Source organism: Eretmochelys imbricata, chromosome 7, assembly GCF_965152235.1.
Source record: "Eretmochelys imbricata isolate rEreImb1 chromosome 7, rEreImb1.hap1, whole genome shotgun sequence".
NCBI lineage: Eukaryota > Metazoa > Chordata > Testudines > Cheloniidae > Eretmochelys > Eretmochelys imbricata.
The window spans coordinates 9,266,952-9,281,462 of NC_135578.1; the positions used below are offsets into that span (position 1 = coordinate 9,266,952).

Here is a 14,511-nt window from a genome sequence, read left to right on the forward strand (position 1 = left end):
ATTAAAGGAACTACTATTCATTCCAATTCAATGCCAGTGAGGCAGGAGAAGCCGCAGGTATTGTTATGGCAGGCATCCTTGAGGGATGCTATTACATATAATCTTCCAAGCTCACATGCTAAGAACAAGAACAAGATCTGACTCTTGTAAAGGATATGCTGCATTGTTAATTTTTGGATTAGCAAGGTTTGTCAAAAGGCACCTTCTGGAAGCATTGCTGAGCTAGCAGCAGGAGAATTCACCCTCTGCCTTGGTCTCTGATTAGAGTTTCCAGTCTCTCATCTTCCAGGCAAAAGGAGGGCAGAGATATCTGAATCCTACCCTTTGGCCAAAGATGTCACAGTCTCAGTCTGCTTTGGGGCCATGCTCTCCACCGGCCCTGGTAGAGGGACCTGGGTCCTCCCTCTCCACCGGGTTCCAGCCCTTTTGAGGAGCTGCACCGGCAACATGCCTAGTTTGCTGTCCTGGGCCACTTCCTACCTATACCCTCCTTTGCTTGGGGCATGGTCCCCTACAGTCCCAATAATCCAGAATTTAACAGAGTCCAAAATGAGCAGAGCCCGGCAGGGCATACTGGTTCTCGAAGCGGGGCTGGAGAAGATTATCTGGGGTCCTTATCAGAGCTGTGATCCCTCTCCTGGTCAAACTTCCATCTGGCTTCCAGGAGAAGGCTTTATCTTCCCTCCAGCCAGTTCACCTTCCCATCCCCTTTCCCCTGGGCTTCTGATCTCCTTTTAACCTGCTCCTCTAGCCACAGCATGCTCTGCCAACCTGGAAGGATGGGGTTATCTGGGCCCAGTATTGTCCTTTAAACACCTTTGGGCCCAGGGTGGGGTTTGTGCACCCTAACACAAGTCCCCAAATCGAGATACCTACGGTCTGATTTTCAGAGCGGCTGGGCACTTGCAACTCCAGCTGAGATCAATGGGAAGTGCAAATGCTCAACACTTCTGAAAATGCAGCCTTACATATCTAAAATTGGACTTCTAACGACTGGGGCATCCAAATTACAGAGCAGATTTAAAAGCATGGGTTTTATTGACTACAGTGGAAGCAGAAACACTATCGCCAAACCCACACATTCATACACTGAGAGTCAGGCCCCCAAAACCATGAGATTGGTTTAAAAATCACAAGATTTCTAATATATCTTTTTGGTTCCCTATGTTTGCCTTCTGGCCTTAGAGCCTTTTGGGTGCACTCTGCTCATGTTTTCACACTTTTTTTTTTAATGCAAGCTGAGAGTCCCACCTGATCACATGACTCCAGGAGCTGATGCTTTAAGAAGAGTACCCAGGATCATGAGACACATAATACAATCATTAGAGTTGGCAACATTGCAGAAGTAAGACTCTGGTGTCCACACAGATTCAATCAGTTACAAATCAGGGTTGCAGCAGTTAAATGAATGGGTAACAGCTGACACGGTTTTAGTAAAAAATTGAGTTCATGTCATTAAAAAACCCAAGAACTAAGATAGAAACTAGACAGTGAGTCATTTTTCCTTTTAGCAGTAACAGAAAATGTGACTGTTACCGGTGTGATGCCAACTTCTGCCCTGAGTGGAACAACCACCTGGGTCAGGAATAACAGGGACATGTGGCAAGAAAGAGAGAAGGCTGCAAAGCCCTTGGGAGGTTCCCAGCATAGGCACTGCATAATTTGGTTGTACTTTTCGGGCATATGCAGCTTTTCTGAGAGGCGAAAAAAAGATCAGAATCTGAAAAAAATATATACACAGTGTGCCTCTGGGTGCAGGGAGGACTACCAGGTTTACAATGGCACCGTCATACCAGGCCCACAATCAGAAGGGGCCCATTATGGTTCCCAGACAGAAGTGCCGAAAGCTCCCGAGAAGTAGGTGGGCCACTAACACCCAAAGTGTGGCCCTGCCCCCCCCAAAGCCCCATCCCCACTCTGCCCCAAGGCCCCACCCTTGCCCCATCTCTTCCCACCCCCATTCCGCCTCTTCCCCTGAGGCCCCACCCTCACTTCACCTCTTCCCCTGAGGCCCTGCCACTCGCTCGTCTCTGCCGTCACCCCCACCCGCACCCCCTGACTCACCCTTAAGGCAGGAAAAATAAGTGACAGGGCCATGGCCCGCTGTCCCGGTGCCCTTGTTGCCAGTTGTCCGGTTTTCGACCAGAAAGTCCACTCGAAAAGTGGACCTGATAGTGTCCAATCAACACTGCTGACTGGACACAAAGTCCAGTTATAGGAGTAACTGCAATGACTCCCCGCCAGGAGGGTGGGAACACCAGAGTCAGAGACCTCCTGGACTACAACCGGAGAGACTGGCTGGATCCCCTGATGCTCGCTCAGCGCATGGGGCTCTCCAGACCTCGTACTCCCCTGTGTGTACTTCAGGAGGTGAGGGCAGCTTTGCTGCCCGCTGCTCGGGTTTATCTTGACCGGGTCCTAAGGGTCCCGCCCACCTTCCATGCCAGGCCCTCTGGACCTTTTCATCGGGCCCCTGCCCCGTGGACCCGACTGACCCACTCCCTGCCCCCTCCACCGTGAGCCAGCTACATGAGCTGCAGCCGGTCCGTTTCCAGACCGCGCCAAGGAAACATCTATACACGCTCGTGCTCCACACCCTTCACGTCCTCACCCTCGCGTCCCGCCCCGACACAAAGTGGCGGGACCTCCTGCCACCTCTATAGGATGAGGAGCCCCAGTGGGCCGGTCTATACTCCACCTTGGTCCCGAGGCCCGCCGGGGATATCAGTTGGTGGCTCCCTCACGGGGCCGTGAGCACGGGCGTGTACTTGGCGCGGTTCACCCCAATCGCGGACACCTGCCCCTTTTGCGGCGTGAGGGAAACCCTGGCGCACGTCTACCTGGAGCGCGCCAGGCTGCAGCCCCCATTCCGGCTCCTTACGAATATTTTGTTAAGATTTTGGTTGCACTTTTCCCCTCACCTCCTTATCTATGCACTCCCTGTCCGTGGCCCCACTAAGTCACGGGACCTCCTTGTCAACCTCCTCCTGGCCCTGGCTAAAGTGGCCATCTATAAAACCAGGGTGAGGAGGTTGGCCAATGGAGTCTCCGGTGACTGTGGGGCCTATTTCCGATCCTCCGTCCGTTCACGCCTCCGGGCAGAGTTTCTCTGGGTGGCGTCCACTGACTCCCTTGATGCCTTTGAGGAGCAGTGGGCGCTGTCTAGGGTTCTCTGCTCGGTGTCCCCGTCCGGTTCCCTTCGTTTGACCCTTTGACCGCACTCCTGTCCCTGTTGTTCTTTAGTTGTCCCACCCACTTCCTGGATCCCAATAGGAGGAGGGTGGGAAGAACAGCTACTGTCGTCTGGAGGAGCTGCAGCTCAGCTGGAGAGAGAGAACTGACTCCCAAGAACCCGGCTCTGGAGGAGAGAGGTAGTTACTGGCTCCATGCTGCCCCAGAGGGGATCCTGTCCGCCCCGCCCCGTTTGTCCCCAGCCCCCGCCTCACTCTGGCCGGAGATTGACCTCCCCACCACCCCGCACTGTGCTTGTCCACGACTCCTGCCTCACTCCGGGAACCGACCCCCCCCCCACTATGCTCTTGCCCCTGGACCCCTGCCTCGCACGGAGGACAATCCCCCCACCTCATGGGGGCCCACAAATATGTTTGGCACCGGGCCCACATATGGTTAATCTGGCCCAGGCAGCGAGATATAGGGACATGCAGTCTTTTGACTGGTTACAAGGGCAAAAGTAGTAGGTGTCTAGTAGCGAACTATAGTTCTGCAAACAGAGAATGCCACTGGGAGCAATGCACTTCTGCAAGGCCTGCAGCTTTCACTGGCATTGTAAGGATCTGTCTTAACTTGAACAACGAAGAGGAGTGGGCACTGGAGCCCTGGGAATGGAGACACCACACCTTGAAATAATCATTTATCTATTCTATGTCAGCTCCTAGATGAGCCCTTTTTGGGGGGACCAGAAGTCATACAAGAGAACAATAAATAACGTGACAGCTTTATTTATATATACTGGTACCCCATGTGCAGAGGCCTCTGGATAGCTAACAAGCAAAAAACGAAGCGGCAAAATAGCCCAATAAACAAACAAGAGAGCAGACAGAGAAGAGAGAAACCAAGCATCCTAGACAGTCTTCATCTCCACAAACCACATGTAAGACAACAATAAAAGACAGAGTAGTGTATCCATATACCTGTATATGAAAAATCTAAAGCATTGGTGTGCCACTTTGACAGTAAGAGGTTTTTTTTCTATGCCAGGCCATACAATTAGCTGTCATCCATTTTAATATTAACTTCTGTTTCTAAGTTTGTGGCAGTTCAACATTTGTGATTAGAAATGGGAAGCAGAAGACCTGAGTTCTAATCCTGGCTTGACCCTAACCTGCAAATTGAGACATGTCACTTCATCTCTGTGCCTTTATTTCCCTGACCTAAGCTGTTTGGGGCCAGGACTTAGTTTACTTTGTGTTTGTACGAAGTAAAACACAACAGAATAGGGCCCTGATCCTTATGGGGCTACTGTAATAGAAATTCCAATGTTGTGAATTAATTCATGATACATAATGAACCAAACAAACATCCAGACCCTTGGATGGAGGGACGCAAACAGGTCATCTTTAATCCAGGTGAATTTCAACAATGTCAGATAATGAATGGTTCTTGGACCCTACAAGTGATTAGAGACAGAGCTAGAGAGGCAGACAATGTTTGCATGACAAGAAATTAGCACACTTAAAAAACAAAACAAAACAAAAAAGCTGAAAATAAGCATGTCCCCATTTGTACTCTTATTCAGGATTTCTAGGTGAAGTTTAAGGAATTGACCTAAAAATGGTTTAGAACCTTCCAATTGGAAAAGTTGCCTCTCTTCTCTGCAAGAACCCTAACTGCTTTGGAATTTGCTCCCCCTTTGCTCTGAAATAGCCTAGACTAATGACCTTCAAGGCACATAGCAAAGTATATATATTTTTCCTGGGCATTTGAAAATAGGGAGGGGGTGAATTATAAGGATGATGGCAGAGGGCAGCAATTTGAGTTTTTACATTGCACGGCTTGCGGAGGGAGGCTCAGAATTGATTACACTGCCTCACATTCAGGGTATTACTTGCCTTGTATTTTTATGTTAGTTATTTTTAAGCATTTGTACAAATCTAAAGAAATGGTAATTTACAGAGAGAGAAAGAATGAATGTGCATGTGTGGAAGGACAACTTAAGCTAATCTATCCCAATGCTGATAACATTATCCTCTTTGCAGTCACTGAGAATGTGCTTGTCTCCATCTGTACAGAAGATCTGTAGAATTACTAATGACTAATTATGACTCCGATGTCTTAAGAGTGATGCCCTGATTTTTAGGGACAGTAAAACTAGAAGACAAAGATATTACAGTATTATTTTAAGCACTCACTGTCCACTTGATCTTTACTGAACACAGGCAAATGGAAAGACAACGATAGAAACCAAAAAGGACAAACAGAAATGAAGAAACACAGGGAGTTAAAATTTGCCCTAAATTCCATTTATGCTAACCCATCATCCAGTGAAAGGGAATTAACCAGACTTTCTGGAGAAGTTTGAAACATCTGTGGAAATGAAATACAAGGAGATTCCCCATTGGACACCTCTATAAGAGTTTGTTTTTGAAAACTAACACCAGCTACATTTGAAATGTTAACGTATTAGTGAACCACATCAGACTGAAAAAAAAATCACAGCTAATATAAATGGTTAGTGAATAGAGGTCTCTGTTTTGAAACTGACACTGCGACATCTAGAAGGAAATGAGATGAAGCTCAGAGTCTGCTTATGAAGTTTGTCTGCTAAAATGGGAGGGAAGGGGCAGCACAAAAATTTATTTCATTTGAACAAACTCTTTCAAACGGTTATATCATGAGCTCAAATGGAAATATGTCTGGCAGAGATATTTGGAAAGTTGTTTTTGGAAAGTCGAATGTGTAAAATTAAACTTAATTCTGAACTGGCAGGGTGGGGTGTGCCCTGAGCAAAGCTCTGTTCTCAAGACTTCAGAAGGTATTAAAAAAGTTTAAAACTTGCTTTCAGCTGCTGATTAAAAAGAAAGCCATTGCACGGTGTCTGAATGTTCTCTGCTTGCGAGGGGTATTTGGAAAAAGAAAAGGATCTTTTAAATAATCAGTAGTAAAGTCCAAGATAAAAATACAGAAAAAGTATTTCCGAAAGGCGTAACTGCATTGATTCAAATCCCTTTGCAAAACTGACGTATAACCACAGCAAAGGTTCTCAAAGGGACTCATGATCCTGGGTGCTCAGCTTGAGACACTTAAAAGGGGCAGGTGCTCAGCACTTTCTAAAAACCAGGCCCCTTTAAAAGAAGTGTCTCATGTTGGCCAGACATGGGGACACTCAACTCAGTGGTCACTTTTAAAAGCCTTGGCCCATCAAGGGGGACCTAGGTGTTCTGAAAACTCGCAAGAGCAAAAGCACTGGCCATTGGGCTGGATCCTGTGAGGTGCTGAACACGCTTAAACCCCCACTCCCTTGAGTATTCCACACTCCTCAGGATCAGGCCTATGGAACAGGATTGACTTTTCTTTTCTTTCTTTCCTTGAAAAGGAAAAACTAGAAAGTCTCACATTTTTGGTCAATATCTGTAAGAAAAATAAATGGTAGGGTGTGGTAGTACAGGAAATGAGTAGATATAGCTGTCCAAACTAACTGCATTTGCACCATAGGGAAGCAGAAATTCTCCATTTCCTCTCTTATTCCTCCACCCCAAATTAGGTGTGAAGCAAACATATGGAGTGCCAAGCTTCTGCACTGTTGCTTCATCAGCAATTTCTTCACCTGACCTGGAGGAAACAACCTTCCTGAGGTTAAAATGAGTGTTGTCTATAAATCACAAGTTCAGCGTACATACCTGCAGATCAGATTCTGACAGATGTAAGTTGTTCAGTTATACACCTAGTTTCAGAGGTGCCACTTCCCCACTCTGTTTTTATGTCAGACATATGCTTATAATGGTGCCTTGGATTTTTATTGCACGATTTTCCTTGGGTATCAGAATGGTTTCTCCTCTTACGTATGCGTGGTACACACCCGCACATGCCAACACTAACAGTTGAACCTGGCGTCAGTTGTGTTTTAACTTGCAAAACTCACTTGTCCACATGTCCTCAGTTTGCTCCAGGGGGCTCAGAGCATGAAAATTCTGTCGCCTGAAGGGCAAGTGCGAACGATGGAAGAGAATGCTCTGGGGTACATGCACGCAAAGTAACATGCACGGTACTTCGGAGTCTCAGCGATAATCAGGCCAGTAGTATGACAAATAGCTACGAGGTGGGAAAAGCGTTGGTACAGCAGGTTCGTGTACCCAACATTGCTCATTAGTCTCAAAGAGAGAGAGAGAAAGAGGATCCTATATAGTATGTTCTAGCCCAGTTCTCTTTTCTCTTTACCTGCACTGAAATTAGGTAAAACACAGATGGTCTTTAACTTCAGAAGAGAGAACTCTGTTTATATGAGGCAAATGAGGTCACATTTTTATATTGGAAGAAATGTCCCCGACACTCATAGATGCTTAAGTGAGCTTGCGCACCCCAGAGGGTCTCCAGTAACATTTCCCAGTGGCCCCAGAGAGCTACAGATATTATTGCAAAGATGTCACGCCCTCTTTCCTCCCTCCCCCAACCAAATGGGTATCATGCTTGGAGACGTCTAAGCTGATTTTTTTATTTGGGATTTTGTCCAAGCCCTAATGGTATTCGCTCTTATTGACTTGCCAAAGTTGCAAAGAATGTCCATGCCACCACTCCATCAGCACTTTGCACCTTTCAATGTCGTTTCTAGGGTAGACTCCTGGATGCTCTATGCTGTATGTAAGAGACAAGATTCCTTGGCATACAGATTCAGCTCTCTGTGACAGGAGAAATTCATGTACAGTACCTTTTGTTCTTTTATCCAGGGTTCAGAGGTTATTTAAGAGAGAAGGACACCATGTCCCCTGCCTACATCACAGGAATTCCTCCAAATAAATAGGGCTGAGCAAATAAACATCCCAGCTCAGTTGGCAACTGCGTCAGCTCAGGTAACTTACAGGCCTCCTGAGGAGGAGACCGTTTCAAGTTCCTCCACTGGGGATTCTTTGCGTGAAAGACAGGCTGCCAATTCTGCACCAGAGTCCAAACTGAGCAAGTCCCTGTGCACAAGTGCCCCAGAAGGTGGGTGCCACTGAGTGGTCAGTCAGGTCTCCAAGGCAGATCTCTGTGGTGCCACTACCAAGAACAGAGGCCTCCAGGTATCTGTCCACATGACAATCCCCTCACATGAATCAAGTTGAAAAGTGTAGGCAAGTGCGGAAGTTCTAGGGTATTTATTTCCCCATCTGACAGATAAAGTCAGCTCTCTTTTTAGGTTAAGAATTGTTGTTGGGCTCATGGCTGAATACTAATGGCACCTCATTCACCCTTTAAACTCAGCCTCGCAAGGAAAAGTCATGAAAATTTACCAGCCCAGGAAACAAAAACCTACTGGCCCTCTCTTTACGACGATGATTTATAGTGATGAGAAAGCAAATGGTGTTTTAACCACTTGAAAAAAAGAGAAGTTACTGGCACCAGGTTAGTAGTCGAGACACAAATCTAATCATCTCTAAACTCTTCATAGTTAATAGCAGTTCTAATACCATCCACCTCGTCTTAAGCCATATCTACTCTAAGAATACCACCCTAGCTAGGTTTCTTAATTGTTCACAGCTGTTAGCTAGTTAAACCATGCATGTCCTGGAAATCAAGATATAGGATGAAATATTTGAAGCCAATGAACAAATTACCCTTCAATGTTTTTACTAAGAAGTAACTATTGCCAAATCTTTTATATACAGTCTTATTTCACCTCTGGAATAGGGACACAAATGAAATCCAGAAGGCTGTGATTATTTTCATTCAATTAAATCCTTTTTCATCGTATTAAGTGTCTGTTCAGTTCTACTCACTAGTAAAAGGATGAGAATGACATAAAGGTGCATTTCGGAGGTACTTATTTGGCCCCCCTTACTGGGGTATCAGAGCACTTCACAATCTTTAACATATTTATCCTCCCAGAGCGGGAGGTGATGTTATCCCCATTTTACATACAGGGAAACTGAGGCATAGAGAGGCTAAGTGACTTGTCACTGTCAGACAGTCTGTGGCAGCACAGGGACAGGAACCCAGGTCTCCCAAATCCTAGACTAGTACCCTGACCACTGGACCATCCTTTACTCTCTGAGAGAGCTGCTCATATATAGGCTAAGATTCAGTACTACATTGAGGTCTGAGATTCCCAAGCTTATTGAATGGGGTGGAGTTACGCTGTCAAGAGAGTTACATCAGGGTAAACTTGGAATAATACAGTGGTGAATTGGGCCCTGCAACTATAAAGCAGTGTCATGTTGGCAAAGTCCTTGGGAGCCTAGGTACCCAAATTAATCATTCCATGCTTCCACAGTTCAAAAAAAACCCCAAAACCCAACCAACCCAACCCCCCTCCATCAAACGATGTTTTTAACTAGACCCTCGGATGTTCAAATATACTCGTGGCATTTCATTGCAACAATTATAGGCTCAGTCCTGCTCCCACTGGAATGAATGGGAGGATTGCCATTCACTTCAACGGGAGAAGAACCAGGACCTAAAGCAAGAGATTGTGATGCATCATTTATACAACCCCCAAGGAAGGAATATTCAGTGTAGTCATTCAACCATTTCTCACATGAATAAATAAAGCCTGAATGATTATTACACAACCCAATTTAAAAATGTGAGGGTTGAAACCTGATCTGCATAGCTAGAGGGTGGCTGGGTACACCCCAAAGCCCAGCATACAGAGCAAGCATTCCCGGAAGCGCTAGGCTGTTTGGCCCGCCAATGCATGTAGCAGCTGTCCTTTCACCAAAGGGGGTGGGGCTATCCACACTGGAGGTGTGGCCAGGCCCCTCCCACAGCTGCTGAACACTGGCACAGTGAACAAATGTTATATTTTTCCAAAGCATGCACAAGTCCAGCTGCTGATCATGCTTCTCACGTGCCCTTCTGAGGCATCCTGCTCGCTCTACCACCGCTAGGAACACATCTTTCACTAGCACTCCAGGGTGGGCCAAATGCAGAGTTTGGCAGTACAGGAGTAGGATACAAGTAGATGCAGAGTGCACATTTTCACTGTAAAATGCCCGTAAGTGTTAAGGATGTGTTGGTGAAGGTTTCTTTAAAAAGGATGTCAAATGCCTTCTTTGTAGAAGGAGAATCATGTGATGGTAGGATCAGAGCACAAGACTAAAAAATATTAAAGATATAAGCAGATTAAACCCTCAGCATCAACCGTTACACTCAGTGGCTTTGGACAAACAAAAATTTACATGATCCTTGCTTCTAAAAGTTTTCAGAAAACTTTTAAAGCCCCTTTAGTAAAATACACTAATTAAGTCCTTGCTCAGGGTCAGGGTATGTCTACATTACAGAGCCTATACTGGCATAGCTATGCTGTCACAGAAGGAGTATTTCTATTGATGTAGAAACCCCACCTCCCTGAATGATGTTAGCTAGGTTGTGAGAAGCATGCTTCTGTCGATATAGCTGGGTCAACACTGCAGGTTTTGCTGGCATATCTATGTCGGTGAGCAGTGTGGTTTTTCCTCACGCCTCTGACTGAGATAGCTGTGCTGACATAACTTAAGTGTAGACCCAACTCTGGCAAAATTCCAATCTACAACAATTTTGCCTTTCTTAAGGACTAGGATTTTGTCTTCAGAAAGATGGAGTGAAAACTAAGAACGTACTTTCGTTTTGTACCATATACCATTTAATGTACCCTTAGGAGTTCAGGTAGTTCAATTGCCAGCCTTCATTGGAATGGAATTCAATGACATGAGGTACATCCATATTGGCCATACAAGTACCATTTTGCTGGGCATACATCATAAAAAGAGGTTCTATGCAACCAGGCCAGCTGATGTTCCAACATTCAGAAGACCTTGCCTTCATTTTAGAGCAGCACTCCCATTTGTGGATATAACAGAGATTTAAATAAGATTTCATATGTAGGGACAGATTTCCACTTTACGTGGCTTTCAGATGGAAGTTACATAGCAATGGTTTTGGAGAAGAGGATTCCTACACACTCCGTCATTTGCTAGAATACAATGTATAGAGGGGAAAATCAGCCTCATTGTAATAAACTTTTACCCCTATGGCGTGATCAAACAAAATCACTGTCTTACAGTCAAGAAAAACAAAACAAAACCAACTGCAAGCAAGAACTGGCTCCACCTGTGATTGGATAACACAATACTTGCAAATATGTTTCTGCATTTTTTGTCTGCAAAGCAGGCGCAAAAGAAGTAGTAATGAGAGCATCTGCTAAAGCATACTTCAAAGCACAGTTATCTCAGGACTAATTTTGATCATCCTTTCCTTGGATAACAACCATTTCATGATGCAAAGTATTATATTATATATTATATTATGATGGAACTTTCCTTAATAGCTATTTGGGAAATGCAAATAAACTGGAAAAAAAAAAAGCTACAGACAGTTTCTCCTGCCACAGCATTTTTATCTCGGACAGTCTGATGCAAATGCAGGCTATGTATTGACTTTAACCTATCGGATTCAAAGTACAAGTGCCTGTGAGAGCAAGTAACCAGTCTCTTGAAAGGCTATGATAGAAAGGACAGTCAGTTTCAAAAAACAATTTTCAACACATCAGCCTGCAAGATGCATTTTACACAGCACCAACCTCTCAAACAGTGATTTTACAACACAGACGCACAGAGCTGATTCAATCATTTGAATAGAAATATTTAACGACACCTCAAACTTGTAGATTTCAAATCTGACTAGTTATCTTAACACAAGGGAGGCTGGAAGCATAACTTTAGCACGAAGCTGTTAATTACTACAAACGTGCTGTCTTATTAAATGACTCTTTAATCACGTTATTAATACACACATGCCACTACTAGGAATTAGTAAATTTCTCCTGGACAATACTCTGGTATTTTTAGAAGCAAACAAAGATTGCCATAGGTTTACCTGATAAACTTCTCTGAGACCGCACCATGTTCTCATCACTTGATGGCAAGCTCTCATTCTCTGTGTGTACCACCTTCTCAAAGTTGTTACTGTCAAGTTCCAAACAAACCGGCTCCCACTGAAAAGCAAGTCTTCTACTCCGCACATGAACACCGAAGCCATGATCTACTCTTTCAAAATTCTCTCTTCCTGACTCACTCTGTGTACTCACTTAAATGCCTGCCGTTAGAGCAGCTTCATTTTATATGGAGTGCGAAGGGTAGGGGTGTTGCGAGAAGCCAGGGTCAAATCTTAAAACAAACTCCTCTTTCACTGTGCTTCCTGGGCAGACACGGAGGCATGCCCTGGGTGTTGCTTGAAGTCCAGCCAATAGCTGCAGTAGCTCAGCCCAACCAGAAGCTCACACAGCAGCCTTGTACTTCTTAACAGCTTATATAAATCTCTGTTAAGCTTCAGTAGCCACCACTATGTATTCTAATTAAATGTTAACCCCTTTTCCATGTGCCCTGACAACAACCCCGTGTATATACTACAGGAAAAGAACTGAGGGAAGTAGTCCTGAGTAATACTCTCCACATTTTGATATTCAGTAGGCACTACACACATACCTACGGCACAGTGTGTACACACACACACACACACACCCTCCCCCGTTTCCATCACCTCATTATCTGCCTGAAAGGGAACAGCGCTGTCATCTGTTCCTTCTGGCTGAGCTGCTGATCAAATAATACGTTAGAAATCCTGCTTCAAACATCTTCAGGAGTAACACACGGGAAAACACTTCAGAAGAGCTCTCACGGCTATAAATATATTAATGTCTCTTTTACCTTGGCTATCGGAACCTGCAAACAATGTGAGGAGAGCATCCCCCTGGATGACACATTTCACGTTACCATATGCCTCCTGCTTAGTAACTGCACCTTATAACGCTGAATAGGCCATCAGCCTGCTAAAGAGAAATACTTTTGAGCTACTGTTAAATTAACATTATCTTATTAATGCAGCACTTGCTGCATTAGAAAAGCAAACAGCCTCCTGCAAGCTGAGCACCTTCGCAAACAGACCACAGTACATAAACACTCTGAAATAAGAGCCCACAAGAGAATCCCAGGCTTGCCTCAATAGTCAGTATAAAATTAGGCATCAGCTCTGAGGCTTTAATTGTTAATGCCAGAGAACTACACCTTTTGTTTGCAGGCTATTTCTTATTAAGAAGCTAATGGGTTTTGAAGAAAGCCGTCAGTGGGTAGGTTTTGGAGGTGACCCCTAAAAACACAAGTAGTCTGGAAAGGTCGCTTTTCTTCGACCACACAATGAACGGGAAGTGACAGAGTAGGGCGCTGCTGAATCAACAAACCAAGGTGTGCATAGAAGAGCTGTCATGTCCGTACTTTGGCAATAGTTTGGCACTGGATAGTTGTAAGACCCCACTGAAAATTTTCACTGATTCATTTCATACAGAAATTGTGACATATGGTGGATATATGACAGTGCGAATTGCCATATGTGCCAACAGCACTGAAATCAAGTACCACAGAAAGAAAAAGCACAGAGGAAAGTCCCAGTCTTTTTGGGAAAGGAATAACCAAAGGAGAGAGACAGAAGAAAGAGTTAAGAACAGCTAAAAAGAACACAGTTGAGCTATTCAGAGAAGAGCAGCTCAACACAGAGGAGTGGATAAAGGCACAGCTAGTCGGCTTGCTGGATTCTGACAACAAGAAGAGGAATGGTGGTCCAGGTTCACAGAGAACATCCAGCCCATTGGCAGAAGGTCCAGCAGGCAGGGGAAATCTTGGAGTCAACTCCCCAGAGAGAAACAGGGAAGAGGCTGACAGAGGTAACATAGGGGCTCCATCAAGACCAAATTTATCACTGCAACAGGAATTGGGGACAGATCTACAGGTAGGCCAAGAGAAGGTACAGCTGGATAGGAACAGACTTCATCTGGAAACTCAGCTACTTGAAGAGCGGCAGTGAGAGATTGCCGACAAAGAGAAGATAAAGACAAGGCTCATCAACATCGCCTAGAGACAGAGAGGCTGTGTCAGGAAAATCCTCATCTGGTAGATGAGTCAGACCCCAGGTGCCCGTGCTGGTGGGTGACAGAGACTCCAAATTGTTCCCTCGCTTTAGGGAAGGGGATGACATAGGTGTGTCTCTAAGTGCTTTTGAAATGGGGTGTGAATTGAACAAAGTGGGGCTAGATGGCAGGACAGCAGGTTCCAAAACAGGGGGTGGGGAGCGCTAGAGGGAAGGTCTGTGCCTGGAGAGTGTGTCTAGCGACCTTGAGATTGGGGCAGTGACCACACTTGGTTCAGGCTCCAAGACCCTGAAACACACCAGGGATCCAGAGCACAGAGGCTTGTATTCCCCTCACATCAGGGGTCCACACTAGGATCTGAGATAAAAACGTTGATTTATTGCAAAATTTGAAGGACTAAACATTTTTGGTAACTAAGCACACAAACACACATATAGCCCTTTTTGTGCAAAATTTCTACC

At 45.2% G+C, this 14,511-nt stretch overlaps 1 protein-coding gene across 1 annotated transcript in view; it reads right to left on the reverse strand.

Annotated features, from left to right (window-relative positions):
• FRMD4B (FERM domain containing 4B) overlaps positions 1-12,168 on the reverse strand; it is a 117,051-nt gene extending 104,883 nt beyond the window's left edge. Inside the window, exon 1 of the mRNA XM_077822005.1 lies at positions 12,007-12,168. Coding sequence (XP_077678131.1) covers positions 12,007-12,168 — 162 coding nt within the window. The remainder of the gene's footprint in view (positions 1-12,006) is intronic.
• Positions 12,169-14,511: the final 2,343 nt, after the last annotated feature.